General features: G+C 40.4%; 1 protein-coding gene across 5 annotated transcripts in view; it reads right to left on the bottom strand.

Annotated features, from left to right (window-relative positions):
- Window positions 1–21,182, bottom strand: part of LNP1 (leukemia NUP98 fusion partner 1) — a 41,481-nt gene that overhangs the window by 17,609 nt on the left and 2,690 nt on the right. The window contains exons 1-2 of one of the 5 annotated variants that reach the window (XM_012476967.2): window positions 15,736–16,831; window positions 808–907 (exon numbers count right to left, since the gene is read on the bottom strand). In XM_012476967.2, the coding sequence (XP_012332390.1) occupies window positions 808–907; window positions 15,736–15,785 (150 nt within the window). In that variant the 5' untranslated portion in view covers window positions 15,786–16,831. Of the gene's footprint in view, window positions 1–807; window positions 5,306–15,735; window positions 16,832–21,182 lie in introns of those variants that run through there. The other 4 variants (XM_012476952.3, XM_012476958.3, XM_021667018.2 and 1 more) reach the window with 4 other exon arrangements.

Below are 21,182 nucleotides of genomic sequence, written 5' to 3'. Positions count from 1 at the left end.
ACTTGGTTCTGGGGTTGACAACAGCAGGGGATTGGGAAAGTATCATCTGGTAGCTGGCATTTAATATGACTTATAAAAAAGAAAAGCTGTATTATTGCTGTGCAACTGTGAAGCAGAGGACATACGTGGAGTCTTCCAGCATCAAAGTAGAACAGAGAGAATAGCTGCCTGGACCTGTCACTGAGTCCGCGGCTGGTCAAGCCCAACCATTCCCCTCTTGGGGGCTTTCCTGCTAGTATCTTGTTCCCCAGCTCTCAGGCGCCCTGCCTAGCCATAAAACAGTGCTGAGGGCAGGAGAATTTTAGCTCCCTCTCCCATCAGGAAAGCAAATGGACTCCCTGAAAGAAAAACAAGTATGTCAGAATTATCAAAGGTAGTGACTTGTTATGGGGATTCCCCAGTTCCTTAGAGGTCTGCCAAAGAGTGGAACAATTTTCAGTATTTCAAACGGAAATCACACGTTGAGCCACAAGGCTACACAGACTAAGTATAGCATCAAGTTTCTTTCCTTTGGCTTAAATTCTGTCACTCCGTGGGATTATCTCAGGCTTATCAGGAGCTCTGGTGAGTGGTTAAAGGTATCTTAGATAACTAAAAATGAAGAAATCATTACCCATTAGATGAAAATCAGGTCCCTTGAAAGACGAGATGAAATAATAAGAGGGGTTTCTGTGGGTATGAGAAAGACGCGGAAGTACTGGTTTTAAACCGAAGAAAACTTTATATCCACATTTCTCAAAAAAATTATCTAAGAGAAACCCCCTCCCCTGCTCCAGCTCTCCCCTCTGGTCCATGACAATCACTCACTGGGCAGGGCAGGGAGGTTTTCCTGCGACTGGTGGCTTGTGGTCGGTGGCGTTCCCGGAGTCCTCTCTGATCCTCTTCTCTCCAGCTGTGGCCCCAGAAGCTGCTCATCCATTTGGCAAAAGACACATCATCATCATCATCATCTTTGTGCTCCATGTAAAGGTGATGCCAAATATTGAAGGCCTGTTCCTAAATCTGACAGAAGGAAATATCGCCCAACAGGGCTGGCAATGAAACCCAGGATCTCCCCCAAAAGACAAAATGAAACTGGTATTTTAAAATGGTCCCCGATGCTGGCATCCTTAAAGGAGAAAGATTTACTAAACAACCACTTCATCATCAGGCAGCCTTGGGCAATGTCTATTTATAAATTGTGCAGCCCACATTCCCCTCCCCCTTGTCTTTTTAAATTGAGAGGCTTTCTAATCCTTCCATTGCTGGGGCTCGTGCCTCGCAGCCTAAGGGTGGGAAGCAGAGTCCACTGCCTGGTTTTCCCTGTGCTTTGCTGCCAATGGCATGTGATGGCATCTCCAGCTGTCAGTGATGATGGAGCATGACCCTCACAATATGCCTGTCAGCTCCAGGCAAGCTCTGAAATGGGGCCACATACAAGGAACAGACTGACCACAGCTTGCAAGGTAGCCAGCTGCTGCCAAGTCTTATCTAGACCTAGATACTCTCCTAATAAAATGATACTGATATGAAATCCAGCTTCTGGATCAAAAAGAGTAGTTTTTTAAATTGAGGTATTACTTATACATGTACAAATGTAAATAATATACAAGTACATGTAAAAGGTACAAACGTTAAGTGTACAGCTTGATGAATTTTTATGTATGTACCACAAGGTAGTAACCTCTGTGTTACCAGCACCATGCAGGTAAAGACATAGACCATTTCCAGCACCGCAACTGGCTCCGTGTATCCCTCTTCCAATCCATACTCCCTTCAAAAGGTTACCATTAATGATCTCTGTCACCATAGATCCATTTGCTTGTTTTTGCACTTACTTTCAGTGGCATTCTACAGTATGCATTATCCTATGTTATTCAACACATGTCAGTGAGATGGAGTCACGTTTTTGCAGTAACAGTCGTTGATGCTGTGTGTAGTATTGCATTATATCAACACGCCAAAATTTTTAAAAAATTCAATCTATTAAGTGATGGTCATTTAGGTTATTTCCAGTTGGGGTTTTTATAAATAAAGTTTCTGTGAACTTTATAGTCCCCGTCTTTTAGTGGGCATTTTTTCCAAGGTAAAGAGAATATTACATTATGGAACTCCTACTTTGCATCAGGTATGGAGCCAAATATTTCATATATGCTGATTTTCTTATAACAACCCTACGACTGGAAGATTTGTATGACATTTTATTGATAAGGGAGTTGAGATGCAAATAGATCACCCCTTGCCAAAGTGAAAGTAATACTAAGCGGCAAAGCCAAGTGTGAAGCAGGGAATAGAAAAACAAAGTCCAGGCTGTTTCCACCATTCTGCCAGTATTCCAAGAGAACTTGGAGAAGTCTTGCATTTTCAAACAGGAATTCTTGGTCATTTGCCATATGAAAATCCTTCCTAGAGCTGCAAAAAGATAGGCTTGATAGCTGTGACCAATGTTTGCAGAGCATGGTATCACAATTTTTATGTTACTAAGGAAACATAGCCAAAGGTTAACATGTCTTATAACGTTTTGATTTTTTGCAAATGTCCATGACTTCCTGTGTTACGACAACCCATTGCTGGAGGAATTAAGCACATCCTGTGGGACTTCACTGGAACAGGACATTTTGGAAGAGTGTGTCTAATTTCCTCCAGACTGCACCCCATATGCCTTTTCCATTTTCCTTCTCAGTTTTACTTTGTAGCCTTTCAACATAATAAATCTTATCCATGAGCACAACGATATGCTGAGTTCTAGCAAATCTCCAAACTGGGGATGACAGCTGCTATCAGAAGTGGGATTTGCTAAAACAACCCGAATCACTGAAATATGGCTAAAGCAGGGTTTGGGAAAAGGAAGGATGAAGAAGACATGATGGTGAACCTTCAATGCCCAGTCGCTACCTAGCCATCTGTAGTGTGAATTAGCTGCTGAGATGATGTCTGCTGTGAGAGGTAAAAGTTACCTACAGAATTCGAACCGATGGATCCAACCCCAGGACAATTGGTTCGTTAGATTCCCTGGCTGCTTTCGGCCATGGGTAGCTACAATGAAAAGATTAAAAAGTGCAGCCTGGCTGATGCCTTTGAGTTTTGTTCTCTCCTCTAGCTGAGAAGAGAAAGTGCCCGAACATTCCCAAAACACATTTTGCATGGGCCAAAAATGTTAAAAGTTTGCATTGCTTTCTCCTCCGAGCAGGAAGGAGGAGAAAGCGATGCAAACTTTTAACATTTTTGTTAAAGTCAGTTCCAAGAGATGGAACAAGGCTTTAGATAAACCAGCAAGAAAAGAGAGGGAGGAAATAATATTCCATCACCTAGAACAGCAGCCCCTTGCATTCCAACTGGGAATCTCCCCGCAGCTATATTGTAAATCATATGTGCTGAATTTATGACTTTACTACTAGGAGTCTGAGTAAACCTGCAATGAAAAAGAAGAGAGAATTTTAAAATGGCTTTTATTTTTTGGCTATTGCACCTGAATAGATGATGAAAAACTGATATAAAATATTATATGCTTATAACTTTATAAATGCTTGAGGGATTACCCCAGTTAGGGAAAGCTACTCCATAAGAAGTGTTAGGAGAATATGCACCTCCTGAATTTTGTTGCTAGTAGATAAATTACAATGTAAACTCGGAGTATTTAAATTCTGAAATCTCTGGGACTACTGCAGGTTTGCTTACAACACTCCTCTGAGGGGCCATAAACTATAAAAACATTCTGGATGCTGTCTGGACCACATGGGTCAATCGCCTATGGGAAAGGGCTTGCTCTTTGATAGGACCATTTGAAACGGAACTAGTTGCACTAGAAATTATTGATCTCAAGAACCCTCCTGGGGGAGAGCACATCACAGGGAGTAGGACCTCTCCATCTACTCCTAATAGAGCCCTCGACTCCTTCTGGGGATATCTCACTGTTACTAACTTACGTTCAGCTTGCCAGAGTATCTTGAAATTTGCAGTGATGGATTGATAGTCTGACTCTTTTTTGCTCACCTCTCTTCTTAGTTAGGCAGCTTGATTGCTAAACGCAGCTGTTCCTAGACAGATATTGATCTTTTCTAGGCTGCTTCCTGAATAAATGATCAGGACAAAAGGGATGGGGTAATGTAAACACAGTCTGAAAAATTTTGAAAACTCAGAATTTTGTCCTAGCCCATTCTGGAACATGTGTTTTTTCTGGTTGTTTCATGAAACAGTGATTTTCTATGTAAATTCTTTTGTCCCTCTTACACTCAACCCTTCCTGCCCTTCCTCATAAAAGGTCTAGATAAGAATAAAAAATTGCTGGGGAAAATGTAATGTTATGATTTCTGAATGAATCACACTGTTGCGTAATAGCAAAGAAGAAAAAAAAAAAACCCGGCACGTGGGGAGATGCAAGAGAACGAGGGCGTTAATGATCTCTTTTTCAGAACTGCTCCTGAACAAGTGTTGCCTTTCCAGGATGCTATGAAATCAAACTGACTTCTGAGCCTGTGATCACACTCAACAGCACTGACTATGAGACACCAGCAAGTGTCCGCATTTGTGAGCCAAGCTGACAGAAACAAACTGCCTTCGGGCAGACTTCTAAAACAAAGAACTTAGCTGAATTATTTAGGCTGGACAGGGAACCCGGGGGCCGAAGTTCCCACGGTGGGAAGCCACACTGGGGGCTCTGCTAACCTGGACTACCTGACGAATGCATGTCTTTGTTGGGGTAACTGAACTTGAATTCTTTGTTTCTAAGAATACTCTCTGGGATTGTACTTCCTGTGTATCTATCTGGACTATCATGAACTGCCTCCGCCCAAGAAGGCATGCAGGTCAGCTTCAATTTATTAGCCAGAGATGTGCTGTGCTTCAGGTGATGCCTCGGGCTAGGTTAAAAAAGAAAAAGATTAACACAAAAACGTAAGGAGACAGACAACTGGCTTCCTAAGATTAACCTTTACAGCTAATGGGAATCAAAGAAAGGTATGTTTTCAGAGGTTTGCCTACAAAATATTGGTTATATAAATATCCAGTTACCTTGGCATTAAGCATCATTAAGTTCTTCAGATTTGGGCTAATATTAGGTGGGCTTCATAATAGTTGTTAGACATTGGAAGAGGTTCTGAAGAGCCAATATATCATCTCTTCCACAAGAGACTGTCAAACATAGCCCTGATTCTCATATGCCAAAGATGAGCTCTGTGGAGCTTTGTTTGCAGAAGTGTTATTAATTGGTTGACCTCTCAAAGTCTCTTTAATCCCTAGGTACCAATTATTCTAAAACAGATGAGCTACTACTGCTAAAATTTATTACTGATAAAGTAAAAAACTTTATCAGTCCAGTTCATCAGTATGCTATACTTCAGAAAAGGCTTCCTTTCAGTTATTAACTGCAATGCCACAGAATCTAAAGGTAATGCCTTAGCATTGCTGTTGAGTCTGTAAGCCTCTCCATAAGAAGTAATCCAAACAAGAACTGGGGGAATTGAGAGCCCTGAGTGCCTCATAATTCGAAAGGACAAAATGTTGCAATTTAAAATAAAGGAGTGGATCATCATACACATAAACAAAACCGACACAATACAACATTTAGGAAAATAAATTGCAAAGACTAAGTTTGAGTTAAAAATAATGTGAAGTTTTCAGACTATTAAAACAAAAAACTTTAATGAAACTCTACAGCAATCTTTTCTGAGGATCAGATGTCACGTGTTATTAGTGGGAACAAGGTCTTTATGGAAAGATATATGGCAAGTTGCATTTAAAAGCTTTTTAAAAATTTGCAGCCAGGCACAGTGGCTCATGTCTGTAACCCCAGCACTTTGGGAGGCTGAGGCAGGTGGATCACCTGAGGTCAGAAGTTCAAGACCAGCCTGACCAACATGGAGAAACCCAGTCTCTACTAAAATTACAAAATTAGTGGGGCGTGGTGGCACATGCCTGTAATCCCAGCTACTCAGGAGGCTGAGGCAGGAGAATAGCTTGAATCCAGAGGTGGAGGTTACAATGAGCCAAGATCGTGCCGTTGCATTCCAGCCAACAAGAACGAAACTCCATCTCAAAAACAAAAACATTCTCATTCTTTGACCCAGAAATTTCTCTTCTATTTTTTACGTAGATAATAAGAGGTATATACAAGAATGTTTGTTCTTATAACATTATTTAAAATAGCAAAAACTTGTAAGATGTGGAAACATCTTAAAAGTACAACAACTGGAGATCAAACTAATATATTATGATACAGTTATACAATAGAATTCTACGCAATCATCAAAAATCATAGGATTTAATGACACAGGAAACTTCTTAAAATAAAATAGGTGACAAAATAAAATACAATACAGGGTGTTAATTAATTGTATGTATCAACTTGGCGGGGCCATGGTGCCCAGGTATTTGGTCAAACATTAATTCTGGATATTTCTATGAGGGTGTTTTGATGAGATTTACATTTAAATAGGTGGAATTTCAGTAAAGCAGATTTCCCTCCATACTGTGCATGGGCCTCATTCAATTATTTGAAGGCCTGAATAGAATACAGATTAACTGCTCCAGCAAGAGAATCAAGAAATAGACCCACATATATATTTCTAGCTGAATTTTGAAAGAGTACAAAAGCAATTCAATTGAGGATAGCCTTTTCAACAAATGGTGTTGGAGCAAATGAACATCCACAGTTTAAAAAATGAGACTTTGGCTAAGCGCAGTGGCTCACACCTGTAATCCCAGCACTTTGGGAGGCCGAGGCAGGCAGATCACAAGGTCAAGAGTTCAAGACCAGCCTGGCCAACATGGTGAAACCCCATCTCTACTAAAAATATAAAAATTAGCTGGGTATGGTAGCAGGTGCCTGTAGTCCCAGCTACTCAGCAGGCTGAAGCAGGAGAATCACTTGAACCTGGGAGTCAGACATTGCAGTGAGCCAAGACTGCACCACTGCACTCTAGCCTGGGTGACAGAGTGAGACTCTGTCTAAAAAAAAAAAAATGAATCTTTGGCTGGGCGCAGTGGCTCATGCCTATAATCCCAGCACTTTGGAAGGCCAAGGTAAGAGCATCACTTGAGCCCAGGAGAATGAGACTACAGAAAGCCGTGATTATGCCACTGCACTCCAGTCTGGGCAGCAGAGCAAGACTCTATCTCAAAAAATTAAAAAAGGGCAGAGCATGGTGGCTCACACCTGCAATCCCAGCACTTTGGGAGGCCAAGGTGGGCAGATCATGAGGTCAGGAGTTCAAGACAAGCCTGACCAACATGGTGAAACCCCATCTCTACTAAAAATACAAAAATTAGCCAAGCGTGGTGGTAGGAGCCTGTAATCCCAGCTACTCAGGAGGCTGAGGCAGGAGAGTCGGTTGAACCCGGGAGGCAGAGAGGTTGCAATGAGCCGAGACTGTGCCATTGCACTCCAGCCTGAGCAATAGAGCGAGACTCCATCTCAAAAACAATAAAAAATAAAAAAGGGACATTACACTAAAATGAACTCAAAATGGATCACAGACTTAAATATAAATTGTAAACCATAAAACTTTTAGGGAAAAAAAGCATAGGAGAAAACCTTTGAGATCAAGAGCTAGGGAAGAGTTCTTAGACTTGACACCAAAAGCATAATCTATAAAAGGAAAAATTGATAAATTATACACATCAAATTAAAAACTTTTGCTCTATGAATGATCTTGTTAAGAGGATGAATAAGTAAGATAAAGACTAGGAGAAAATGTTCACAAATCATGTATCCAACATAGGACTAGTAACTAGAATATATATTTTTTAAAACTCAAAATTCAACATTCAAAGAACAAACAATCCAATTAGAAAACAAAGGCCAACCATGGTGGCTCACACCTGTAATCCCAGCACTTTCGGAGGCCAAGACGAGAGGATCGCTTGAGCCCAGGAGTTTGAGATAAGCTTAGGCAACATAGGGAGACCCTGTCTCTACAAATGTTTTTTTAAAAAACTAGCCAGGCATGGTGGCATGCAGCTGTAGTCCCAGCTACTCAGGAGGCTGAGGTAGGAGGATCACTTGAGCTCAGGAGGTTGAGGCCACAGTGAACTGTGATCATGCCACTTTATTCCAGCCTGAGTGATAGTAAAGACCCCATCTCAAAAAAAAAAAAAATAAAGAAAAAGAAATAAAGCAAAGCAAAGAAAAAAAGAAACAAGAAATTACATCAAAGACATTTCACTGAGAAGGATATACAAACGTCTATGGCCGTAATGCCCTGAACGTACTCAACCTCATCTGATATCAGAAGATATACAAATGGCAAATAAATATATGAAAAGATATTCAACATCATTAGCTGTTAGATAAAGACAAACTAAAACCACAATGCAGTATTACTACGTATCTATCACAATGTCTAAAATTTTAAAATAGTATTAACACCAAATGTTGAATAGGAAGCAGAGAAACAGGATCATTCATACATTGCTGATGAGAATAAAAAATGGTGCAGCCACTTTGAAAAATAGTTTGCTAAATAGTTTTAGAAGAATCTAAAACTAAAAATACATCTACCATATGACCCAGTGATTGCACTCTTGGGCAATTATCCTAGAGAAATTACAACCTATGTTCATTGCAAGAGCCTGCACATGAACATATAGGCTTGAAACACATAACTTGACATAGTCAAGAGAACTATACTGAGTTTAAAAAGTCCAATCTCAAAAGGAATTTTATAATTATCTAAATAAAAATATAATCTTATATAAATACAAATAATTTTTATATAGTCTTCTTTAAATAACACAGTCATAGAGATGGAGAGCAGATAGCGGTTCCCATGGGTTAGAGACTGGGGAAGTGGCTATCAGAGTTTAGTGTGAGGGAGCTTCTGACTATAGACCAGTTCTGTACTTTGTGACAGTTACACAAAGCTATGGATGTGATAAAATTGCACAGAACACACACACACAGACACACAAACACACACACACAAATGTGTGCATAGCTAGTGAAATTTGCGTAAGTTATATGGATTGTACCAATGTCAATTTCCTGGTTTTGACATTATGCTATAGTTATACAAGTTGTCAACATTAGAAGAGTAAGTGAAGGATGCATGGGACTTCCGTGTACATTTATTTACAACTTCCTGTCATTATTTCATAATAAAAAGTAAAAAAGAAAATGATTTGTATCAAAAAAAAGAAACTTCTCTAAATGAGTAGCTACAGGATCAAAATGCTGTTGAGTTAGAGGTACTCTGGGAATAATGCAATGCTGACAGCATAGGTTTTTAATCTGTTCGAATCCCCACATGAAAAATAATAGAGCAACAATAGTGGAAAAAAACCTATGGACAACTCTACAACAAAACTAAGTGACAAGGTGACCCCCAAGATGTACTCTCCCTGCAAGTGCACGTTGTGGGGTCAAACCACCAACAGCTAGAGACCTGGTATGGTTTTCCATACCAGGAGAAGGAGATCAAAATAATTCAAGACTAACAATTATAAAGATATGCTCAGGAGAGTGACATTAGACATAATGAACTCCTCGAAAACGCAAAGCAAAGCAAGGAACAGAGTAACTACAATAATTCAAAAAACCACTTTCCTGAAAAGAAAGAAAAAGATTTAAAACTACATATTGAAAAAGTATACTGGCAGGGCACGGTGGCTCACGCCTGTAATCCCAGCATTTTGGGAGGCCAAGGTAGGTGGATCATTTGAGGTCAGGAGTTCAAGACCAGCCTGGCCAACATGGTGAAACCCGTCTCTACTAAAAATACAAAAAAATTAGCTGGGCAGTAGTGGTGCAGGCTTGTAATCCCAGCTACTCAGAATGCTGAGGCGGGAGAATCGCTTGCGCCTAGGGAGGTGGAGGTTGCGGTGAGCTGAGTTCACACCACTACACTACAGTCCAGGTGTCAGAGTGAGACCCTGTCTCAAAAGAAAAAAAAAAGAGCCTAACCCTAACCCTAACCTCTAGCCCTAACCTCTAAAAAAAACAAGAAAGAAAGAAAAAGAAGAAGTATGCTGTATATTTGAAAATATCAACCACATACAACCAACACCAGGACATATCATAATATGTTTGCTATATTTTAAAAGAGAAAGAAAGATGGAGAGAGGGAGGTAATAGCATTAGTTATAAGGAAAAGACAATTAGATTATCATCAGACCTTTTGCCAGCAAGGAAAATATATAAACTTACTTAAGATACCAAGAAAACATTGCTTTGGAAGAATGGTTGCCAAAAAGCATACTGTCAGCACTATTAGAATAAAAAATATGCACAGACACAAAAAAATAAAGAAAGAAGATGTGAGCTAGGAATTTTATACCTAGCAAAATCAGCTATGGCAGACATGAACTTGAATGGGACATGTCAAGATGAACTCAAAGGAACAGCACACACCTGGGCCTGTTGCTGGGTTAGGGGCAAGGGGAGGGAGAGCATTAGGATAAATACCTAATGCATGCAGGGATTAAAACCTAGATGATGGGTTGATAAGTACGACAAACCACCATGGCACATGTATACCTATGTAACAAACTTGCACATTCTGCACATGTATCCCAGTACTTAATGTACAAAAATATCAAAACAAACAAAAAATGTATTTATATATTTAACCAAAATAATAAAAAAAGGACAGACCAGGGCCAGGAGCGGTGGCTCACGCCTGTAATCCCAGCACTTTGGGAGGCCGAGGCGGGTGGATTACGAGGTCAAGAGATCGAGACCATCCTGGTCAACATGGTGAAACCCCGTCTCTACTAAAAATACAAAAAATTAGCTGGGCATGGTGGCGCGCGCCTGTAATCCCAGCTACTCAGGAGGCTGAGGCAGGAGAATTGCCTGAACCCAGGAGGCGGAGGTTGCGGTAAGCTGAGATCATGTCATTGCACTCCAGCCTGGGTAACAAGAGCGAAACTCCGTCTCAAAAAAAAAAAAAGGACTGACCAAAACCACCACACACAAGAAAAGATGAACTCAAGGTATTATTTATATCCTGACTCTCTGTCCATTGAAAAGGCCTAGAAGCAAGGGCCAACCCAAATGCAATGAGCACCTAGATTGTGGTCTTGAAATGCCAATTCTCATTAAACAACAACAGCAGCAGCAGCAGCAAAAGATTTAAAAATAAATAAAAACAAAACAAACAAACAAAAAACAGCACTTCTTGAAGAAATGGCTGATTCCTGGTCTGTGGCAAGAAATATATACAAAACGACCTTGGAACCTCTTGACATGATAGAGAACGAGGAAGCTATGAATGACAACTAGAGTTTTTCTGTTTGTTTGTTTTCGAAAAGCACTCAAAGCCACAGATGAAACAGTTTGAATTTCAATTTCTCCTTATAAAAAATTCCAACTAATAAAATGAGAGAATAGACTTATAATATTGCCATTTTGTGATCACCATGGAATTAGTGAGCATTAAGCATAAGTGGCTACTAATATTACAGAGAGACAATCAGACATTATTATCCGCCTTCTGCCTTGCAAAGGAATCAAAACTTAGTCTAGTCCAGACTCTAGGTTCATCTACCAATATAGATCAAAAGAGACTTAGAAAACATAACAATTTTTGCTAATGGACAAGACTGAACCACAGCATCTAGGGTTGCACATCTGGGTGACAATACAATTTTTTTTTAAAGCAAATAAACTATTGTTGATAGTCAAGATAATGGTTACTTATAAGTGGTAGAAGAGGATTTGTGATCCGGACAGCAGTCATAGACGAAGCTTCTAAGGTAATGGCAAAGTTCTATTTCTTGTCTTGAATGGTGGTTACAAGGATGGTATCTTTAAAATAATCCATCCATTCTTCTACTGGTCAGCTTTTATGTAATTTCCACTTTTTGCTATTACAAGCAATGTTGCCCTAAACATCACAGGTTTTTTATGAGCAGTGTGTTTTTCTATAGTGTATATCTAGAGGTGAAATTTCTGGATTGGAGGTATCTGAATCTTCCATTTTATTAAATACTAACAGTTGAGAAAAGGAACCCACAAAAAATATTCATAATAGTTGGCTCTCTACAGTAGTTCAATCAATTTGCAATTGCATTTTTTGACATCCATGCCTCACTGGTATTGCTGGATTAAAAAATTGTTGCCAATATTGTAGGTGCAAAATGAAATTTAATTGTTGTTGTAATTTGGATTCCCCTAACTTATTGGTGAGATTAAAAATGTTTTCATATGTATATTTTCCATTTGCACTTCTTTTACAAGTAACTTGTTTACATCCTTTGCTCATTTTTCTTCAATTGTCTTTTTCTTATTGATCTGTATGAGTTCTACATGTATTCTGTATATTAACCTTCTGTAAGTTTTAAACATCACAAATACCTTTTCCAGTATGTCTTATCTTCCGACTTTTTTGTAGTATGTGTTTTCTGTAAGTTAAAATTTTTTAATGTAGCCGAACTGATCTTTTTCTTCATAAGCTTATCCTTTACCCTATCACAAAGTCATCAAGATATTCTCTCATATTTTCTTCTAAAAGTTTAAAGTTCTTTGTTTTCTGCATTTAGAATTTTAATCTATTTGCCAATTTATGTATGGTATGAGGTAGAATTCTCCTTTAATTCTTGTTATTTAGGTAGCTTTCTTAGTTTTCTTTGGCTTTATTTCAAATTATCACCAACTTAGCAGCTCGAAACCATACAAATTTATTATCTTACAGTCTCCAAGACTAAGAAGTCTGAACATAGGTTAGCTGAGTCCTCTATTAAGGATCTCATTAAACTGAAATCAAGGTATTTGAGGCTAATGTGTCTTCCAAGTCCACCTACTACTAGAAGAATTCAGTTTCTTGTAGTTGTAGGACATTTTCCTGCTGGCTGTTGGCCAGGGACCACTCTAAGCTCCTAGAGTTCCTTGCTACGAGGCCCCTCCATAGGCAATTTGCTTTTCACAGCAAGCAGGAAAAATGTCTTTCACTTCCAATCTCTTTGACCTCTATGAAGGGCTCGCTTTATTAGATCAGGTATACTCAGGATCATCTGCCCTTTGATTAACTTTTTTTTTTTTTTTTGAGACTGAGTCTAGCTTTATTACCCAGGCTGTAGTACAGTGGTGCCATCTCAGCTCATGGCAAACTCTGCCTTTAAGATTCAAGCGATTCTCCTGCCTCAGCCTCCCAAGTAGCTAGGATTACAGGTGCCCACCACCATGCCCATCTAATTTTTAGTAGAGACAGGGTTTCACCATGTTGGCCAGGCTGGTCTCAAACTCCTGACCTCAAGTGATCCACCTGCCTCAGCCTCCCAAAGTGCTGGGATTACAGGCATGAGCCACCGCACCCGGCCTCTTTTATTAACCTTGATTAAACTATCTTGAACCCTTCAGATCAACCCATTCACCAGCTGAATAACACAGAGTAATTTCTGTTGATATTACCAGAGGAGCCATGTCCAAACTCCTGAGCAACAAAATTATGATATGTAATAAAACAATGTTTCAAGTCACCAAGTTTTAGGGTAGCAGCAACAGGTAGAACATAGGTACAAAAACTATTTTTTTGCAGCTTTGAATGTTTTTCAAAATTTTACAAAATTGGGTCTTTTCTTATTGTTGAAGTTCTATTTTCCACTGGTCGGGAAAAATGGCAGAAAGATGGAAAAGCACAGACTAGAGGCTCTCAGGTTCAGTGCTAGAGCAATGCTAAGATCAGCACTGCATAACCAGGGCTACTAGTCTGAGTGCCCTTTTATAAGTGAATACTCTGCTGTAGGCCCATCACTTAGTAATAGACCAGTATTTTTATGCAAATCATAAAAAGAAGCACCTTTCTCCAGGCAGATTCAGCTTAACATAAGGGCCGAGCAAAGTGTAGGCTGGACCTCAGCCCCCACTTGCCCCAGCATCCTTGTGTAGGGGACAGTGAGCATAATCTGCATATAATATCTTTATAAATTAAAGTGCAGGCCAACAATTCTGCATTCACAAATGACACCAATTCTTGTGGGTGGCAATGAACTAAGCTGATGAAGATGGAAAGATCTTATAAATCCATGTGAGTGGGCAGAAAGGTGGCAAATGAGTGCATAAAATATCCATATGAGCCATCAGTCACAGCTAAGGAGAGGAAGCTAGAGTTACTACAGATTGTTCCCTGAAGATAAATGCAGATGCTCCTTCTGACAGCAAAAAGGGCAGTCACTTGATTGAATCACAAAGTGACATCCCCCTGAGAAGCGAAGCAGTACCACCCACTCGACTGATGCTTTGATGGAAGTTGAATAATGCAGAAACTATCAGGATTGGGGGAAAAAATAACAGCATAGGGCTCAAAAGAAACAGGCTTCTACATATCAAAATGAGACACAAAGCACAAACAAATCAGGCCTTCCAGGAAGCAGCTTCAGTGGTGGAGGTGGTAGCAGTGACCACAGCATGCTAGGGACTGGGATCTAGCTAGCAGCTATGAAGGTGGTTGTGATGGAAGTAGGCTGTTTCCGGTGGTGGCAGCTGCAGCAGCAGTAGCAGCTGATACCAGTGGTGTTGGACAGCAATAGTGGTGCCAGACTGTTAATATTGACATCAGATAGAAACTTGTTCAACAAACACTTCAACTTTTTATTTGGCATTGACCATGTTTCAGGTATTGTATTGGGTGGATAAATAAGTTAACAAGCATCCATCAGATGCCCAACCCTCTTTTAGATACAGGAGTACAAAGATGACTAGAATATGGTCCCTGCCCTTTGGGGACTCATAATTGAGCATAGGCAGCAGATATGAGAATGAATAATTATGGCAATATAGTCATTGTGAGGAAGAAATAGAAACTGAGGTATGGTCTAATACAAAAAGAGAAAACATATTACTTATCTCCGACGTATAGAATTAGAGAAGGCATTGTAGATTCTGTACAGGATATAAAATAAATCAGACACAGCTTCTGATGTTGAGATGCTTATAATCCAGTAGATGAGTTATGACAAGTATAATATTATAAAACAAGGTAGAAAAGTAATATGTTTTGAAAAAGTCCCAGAAAATGTATTTTGGGAGTTTAGAGGAAGCATGTAATAGACAATAAATACATTTTTTTAAGTAAGTGCAAATCTTACCTATTCCATCCATGCTATTGTTTGCATATGGTTTGTCTGTCCCTATCAAAACTCCTGTCGAAATCGGATCCCAAATGTGGCAGTTGGGAGGTGGGGCCTAGCCTAGCGGGAGGTGTTTGGGTCAAGGGGGTGGATCCCTCATGCTTGGTGCTGTTCTCATGAAGTGAGTTCTTGCTCTCTGGAGACTGGATTAGTTCTCTGTGAACAGATTAGTTCCCAAGAAAGTGGGTTATTACAAAGCAAGTTAAATTGGGTATGGGAGAGAACTGAGGTGTGATTCATCCTGAAGCGAAATTCTCTCCAGATGTGAACCTGTGAAACCAGACAAGTCATGGGCTTCTAAAATATAATGATGGGACAAGGCCTAGGATAGACGTTCCCACTCCACAAGGGAGAAATGGCAAAGAAGGAAGAGGTGGTGGGTATTGTAACAAGTCCAAAGCCTAGCAAGGAAAACTCCATCAGATCTGAAACTAGGGAATGATCCTCTTTGGTTTAATTCTCTGCCCGCCAGGCCCACTTGGGTGGTGGCATCATTCTCACAGCTGTACAGGGTACTGTACACAGTGTACTCACAGCTGTACAGGGTAGCCTTGCCCCTTTAGCTTAAGGAGTAAGGCCAGTTCACAAGCTCTCTGTCAGGGCAATCCTGAGCCTGATGTGGTAGGCAAGGGGTCCTGACCCACCAAAACTGGAAGGGCAGACTCTTTGAAAAGCAGGAGGAGTCAGACCTACCTTTCGGCCTGTAGTGGGACTGGCAGCCCTGAGGATTTCTGAATTGCCATTGGAGTCAGTCTTCCCTTTTCTTGAAGGATAAAGTATTTTCAGAGCCAAATAGTTCTATGGTCCCATCCTGTAAAATCGAAGTCTGATAGCTTTCCTTCATCCTGTCTCACTTTTTCTGTCTCCTTTAGTCCTCAGTCTCAGCTGGCAGTGTTTCTGCTGGTAAAATCCCATCTCTATTCTTGGCTTCTGATGAGATGGCTGATTAAGTCCATGAGTTGTACCCATGATCTCTTTATCAGACAGTTGTTCAGCAACACCCTTAGTTTTCTCTTCAAAACAAGTGTTTTTTTTTTCTCTCTCTCTCTCTCTATTTTTTTCCAATATGGATAGACTGAGAATTTCCCAAATCTCCATGTTCTGGCTCCTTTTTCCTCAACCATTCCTTCTTCAATTCACCCCTCTCCTCTTACATTTTACTATAAGCAGTAAGGAGGACCCAAGGTGGACCTTTGATACTTTACTTAGATATCTCCTCTGCTATGTATCCAATTTCATCACTTGAAAGTGCTACCTTGCACAACACTAGAATGCAATTCAGCTGTATTCTTTGCTACTTTATAATAAAGATCACTTTCCAGTGTCCAACTGTCTGTTCTTTATTTCTATCTGAGATCTCACCAAAATGCCCCTTAATAACCACATTTGCACCAATATTCTGTTCATGTATTTATGTATTCTCTAAGAAAATGGAAGCTTTGTTCCTAGCTCTCCTCTTTACTTTCTGAGCCCTCATCAAAATTGCCTTTAACATCCATATTTCAGCCAACACTTCGTTCACAGCAATGTTGACTTTTTCTAGCAGGCACCTCAAAACTCTCCCACCCTGTACCCATCACCCAGTTCCAAAGCTAATTCCATATTTTTAGGTATTTTTCTGTTACATCAGCACACCATTCCTAGTACCAAAATCTGTATTAGAGTTCTTCAGAGAAATAGGATTAATTGTAGATAGATGCGATAATAGATAGATAGATAGATAGATGATAGGTAAGATATGTACATATATATACTTATACCTATATATTTAATTAAATATATACAAATATATATTTAGGCTGGGTGCGGTAGCTCATGCCTGTAATACCAGCACTTTGGGAGGCTGAGGTGGGTGGATCACAAGGTCAGGAGTTTGAGACCAGCCTGGCCAAGATGGTGTGTGTGTGTGTATATATATATACATAATGGAGTTTTGCTCTTGTCGCCCAGGCCAGAGTGCAGTGGTGCGATCTTGGCTCACTGCAACCTCCACCTCCCAGGTTCAAGTGATTCTTCTGCCTCAGCCTTCCAAGTAGCTAGGATTGTGGGCACCCGCCACCACACCCAGCTAATTTTTGTATTTTTAGTAGAGACAGGGTTTCACCATCTTAGGCAGGCTGGTCTCAAACTCCTGACCTTAGGTGATCCACCCACCTCAGCCTCCCAAAGTGCTGGGATTACAGGCATGAGCCACCACACCCGGCCTATTTATTTATTTACACAATTATGGAGACTAAGAAGTCCCATGACCTATAGTCAGCAAGCTGGAGACCCAGGAGAGCTGATAGTATATTTTCAGTCTGAAAGTCAGTAGGCTCTATACCTAAGAAGAGCTGATATTTCATTTCAAGTTCAAAGGCAAGGAAAGACTAATATCCCAGCTTAAGGAATTTAGGCAGGAGGAGTTCCCTTATTCATTGGAGGGTCAAGTTTTTATACTTTTTGGGCCTTCGACTGATTGAATGAGGGCCAACCACATTAAGGAGGGCAATCTCCTTTACTCAGTCTGCCCATTCAAATATCAATCCCATCCAAAACACCCTCACAGAGGAAAGTAGAGCAAGATGGTAGAATAGGACTCTCCAGCAATTTTGCCCCCAAAGAAACAGGAATTTGAACAACTATCTGTGTATAAAAATACCTTCACAAGAGCTAAGGAAATCAGGTGAGAAATTACAGCACTTGGTTATAGAAGAAAAGACACATTTAAGGGGGTAGGAAGAACAGTTTTACATTACCCATGTCACCCCTCCCTCAAGACCAGGCAGCACAGCATGGAAAAAGATATACTGTCTGCTTGGGAGGAAGAGAGGAAAGTAAACTTAAGACTCTGCCTTAGATCCAATACCAGGCCTGTCACAGTAAAACTCAACACTGGGCAGAATCCCCATGGCCCCTGACTTCAGGCCAGTAACTGCAGACTGAGACTAGACCCATTCCAGCAACAGCTGGGAAACCATAGCCCCTGTGAGATAAACTTGAGTTCCAGTCCACATCACCATCAGCCAACTACAGTGGTCCTGGGCTCCAAATAACCCATAGCAACAGGCAGGCCTCAGTGGCTGCAGGCTTCAGATGTACCCCAGTGCTGCACTAGCCTTAGCAGCTGTGGGCTTTGGGTGCACCCAAGTGCTGCACCAGCCTCAGCAGCCATAGGATTCCAGCCCACTGCTAGGTCAGCAGCTTCCGTGGCCATGGGATTTCAGCCTGGGATTGTGCTGGCCAGAGTGGTCCTAGGCTGTGGGCACTCCTTAGAGCTGCAAGGGCTGTAGTGGTCACAGGCTCAGAGACCACAGGGTTACTGTTAGATGATGTTCCCAGACAAAGCCAGACTGTGAGGGCTAGAATAAGTAACTGCTCCTTCAGTGCACACACAGTGATACATGACCACAGGATCAAGAACAATCAGGGAATCATGACTTTACTGAACAGACAAAATAAGATGCCAGTGACTGACCCTAAAGAGACAGAGATATATGAACTATATGCCAAGGAAATCAAAATGGCTGCTTTAAAGAAGCTCAAAGAATTTCAGAAAATACAGAGAAACAATTCAGCAAAATCAGGAAAATAATAAATGGTCAAATGAGAAATTTAACAGAGAAATTGAAATAATAAAATCAGACAAATTTTAGAGCTGAAAAATACAATGAATGAAAAAATGTAACAGAGAGCATCAACAGTAGGATTGATCAATCAGAAGACAGAATCTGTAAACTTGAAGATTTATAGGTTATATGAAAATATAGTCAGAGGAGAAGAAAGAAAAAAGAATAGAAAGGAATAAAGAAACTATAGGATTTATGGGATAGTATCAAAAGAGCAAATATGCAAGTTATCAGCATTCAAAAGGGAGTAGAAAAAGATAAGGTTATAAAAGGCTTATTTAAAGTAGTAATAGCAGAAAACTTCCCAAACCTGGAGAAAGATATAAGTATCCAAGTACAGGAAGGTCAAAGATTTGCAATCAGATTCTATCCAAATAAGACTACCACAAGACATATTATAATAAACTATAAAGATCAAAGACAAAGACAGGATCCTAAAAGCAGAAATAAAAAAGTAATAAATAACATATGAGGGAGTTCCAATATGCCTAGCAGAAGATTTCTCAGCAGTAACCTCATAGGTCAGGGAAGAGTGGTATGATATAGTCGAAGTGCTAAAGGATAAAAAATACTGTCAATCAAGAATACTATACTCAGCAAAACTGTCATTCAGAAATGAACATGAGATAGACTTTCCCAGTCACACAAAATCTAAGAGACTTCATCACCACCAGACCTGTCTTAGAAGAAATGCTAAAGGGTGTTCTTCAAGGTGAAAGAAAAGGACACTAATGAAAAACACAAAAACACCTGAAAGTATAAAACTCACTGGTAAAAATAAGTACAGTCAAATTCATAATACTCTGATACTATAACGGTAGTGTTTAAATACTGTAATGGGGGTGTGTAAATCACATATCTTCAGTAGGGCTAAAAGACAAAAGTATTAAAAATAGTAACAATAGCAACTTGTTGATGGATATGCAATATAAAAAGATGTAAATTCTGAAATTGAAAGCACAAAATGTGGAGGAAAGGAAGTGGAGTTAAAGTGTAGTTTGCGTGTGTGTATACAATCTAGGTTAACTTGTTATCAGTCTAAAATAACCTGTTATATTCATGTTTTTATGAAGCAAAAACCTACAATAGATACACTAAAAATAAAAATCAAGGAATCAAAAACATCACCACAGATACATCTGTAATGTTTAAACAAGTATCTTGGTATCTCATGGCCCAGTCACACTGAAACATGAAATTCCCCATCACATAACCTATCTTCTGGGCTCTGGCTATACAAAATGGAAAAAGTTTCTGTCCTCACGGACTTTACATCCTATTGAGGGGATCGCATAAGTAATTTCTTTTTTCTTTTTTCCCCACAATCAAGTGTACACTTGAGAGTTGTTGTTGGCTTTTATTTTTTTTTTTGAGATGGAGTCTTACTCTGTCGCCCAGGCTCGAGTGCAGTGGTGTGATCTCGGCTCACTGTAACCTCTGCCTCCCAAGTTCAGGCAATTCTTCTACCTCAACCTCCTAAGCAACTGGGATTACAGATGTGCGCCACCACACCCAGCTAATTTTTGTATTTTTAGTAGAGATGGGGTTTCACCATGTTGGTCAGACTGGTCTTGAACTCCTGACCTGAGGTGATCCACATACCTCAGCCTCCCAAAGTGCTGGGATTACAGGCGTGAGCCACCATGCCTGGCTCACATAAATAATTTCTAATTCTGCTAGGTGCTGTAAGGTTTGAATGAAGCAACTGAGGTTCAAATGAGGCAACTGAGGCCAGTTATTGGAATAAAGATATTTAATCAGCTCCTGGGCGAGGTTCTACGGTCTGACAGGAGGGGCTGGAGAAGTTGCGCTTCTCTTCTTGGGGCGTGGGGTTTTATAGCGAGTGGAGGTAGCTGATATTGCGGGGAAACAAAAAGGAGGTAATTTCATTGGATATGAAGGGACTGGGCACGGATGAGGGGCTGGTCGAGGATGTACGGGGCAAGCTTGCCATAGGGCAGGTCTTTGGCGGGGTTTTTAAAAATTTCAGCGGGTGCAGGGCTGAGATTGGAATACGGAAACGGGTACGGGGAGCCCACGTGGAGAGGGCAAATGCTGAGCAATGTGCTCAGAATCGTGACGTAGTTTTCAGGCGCGGAGAGAGAGGGGCGTGTCCACTTGGCTCCCAGCGAGGCAGCCAGCCTTACAGGTGCTAATATTATAGACCAAGGAAAGAGGTGTATGAAGGGAGACATGGGTGGGCAGAAACATTGAACCTTATAGTGAAAGTGAAGAGGACCTAAAGTCTTTGAGCTCAAGAAAGAAATTACAGTTATGCTATAGGAAGAGTAATTTGATATTAAAGTGCAGGGTGACACACAGAAGAGAGGCACTAGAGGCAGAGAAGTTATCTCAGAAGCAAGCAAATATAGGATGTAGGGAACATGAAGGAAATGGATAAAAGAGAAAAAAGAAGGGAATGTGATGGTATTCGGAGTTGAGGCCTTTGGGAAGTGACTAGATCATGAGGGTGGAGCCCTTAAAAATGGGATTAGTGCCCTCATAAAAGAGACTCCGGAGAACTTTCTTGCC

Source organism: Aotus nancymaae, unplaced genomic scaffold (genome assembly GCF_030222135.1).
Source record: "Aotus nancymaae isolate 86718 unplaced genomic scaffold, 86718_ANA_hifiasm-v0.15.2.pri h1tg000011l, whole genome shotgun sequence".
NCBI lineage: Eukaryota > Metazoa > Chordata > Mammalia > Primates > Aotidae > Aotus > Aotus nancymaae.
The sequence above is the reverse complement of the archived record's forward strand: the minus strand, read 5'-3'. Positions and strand labels throughout refer to the sequence as shown.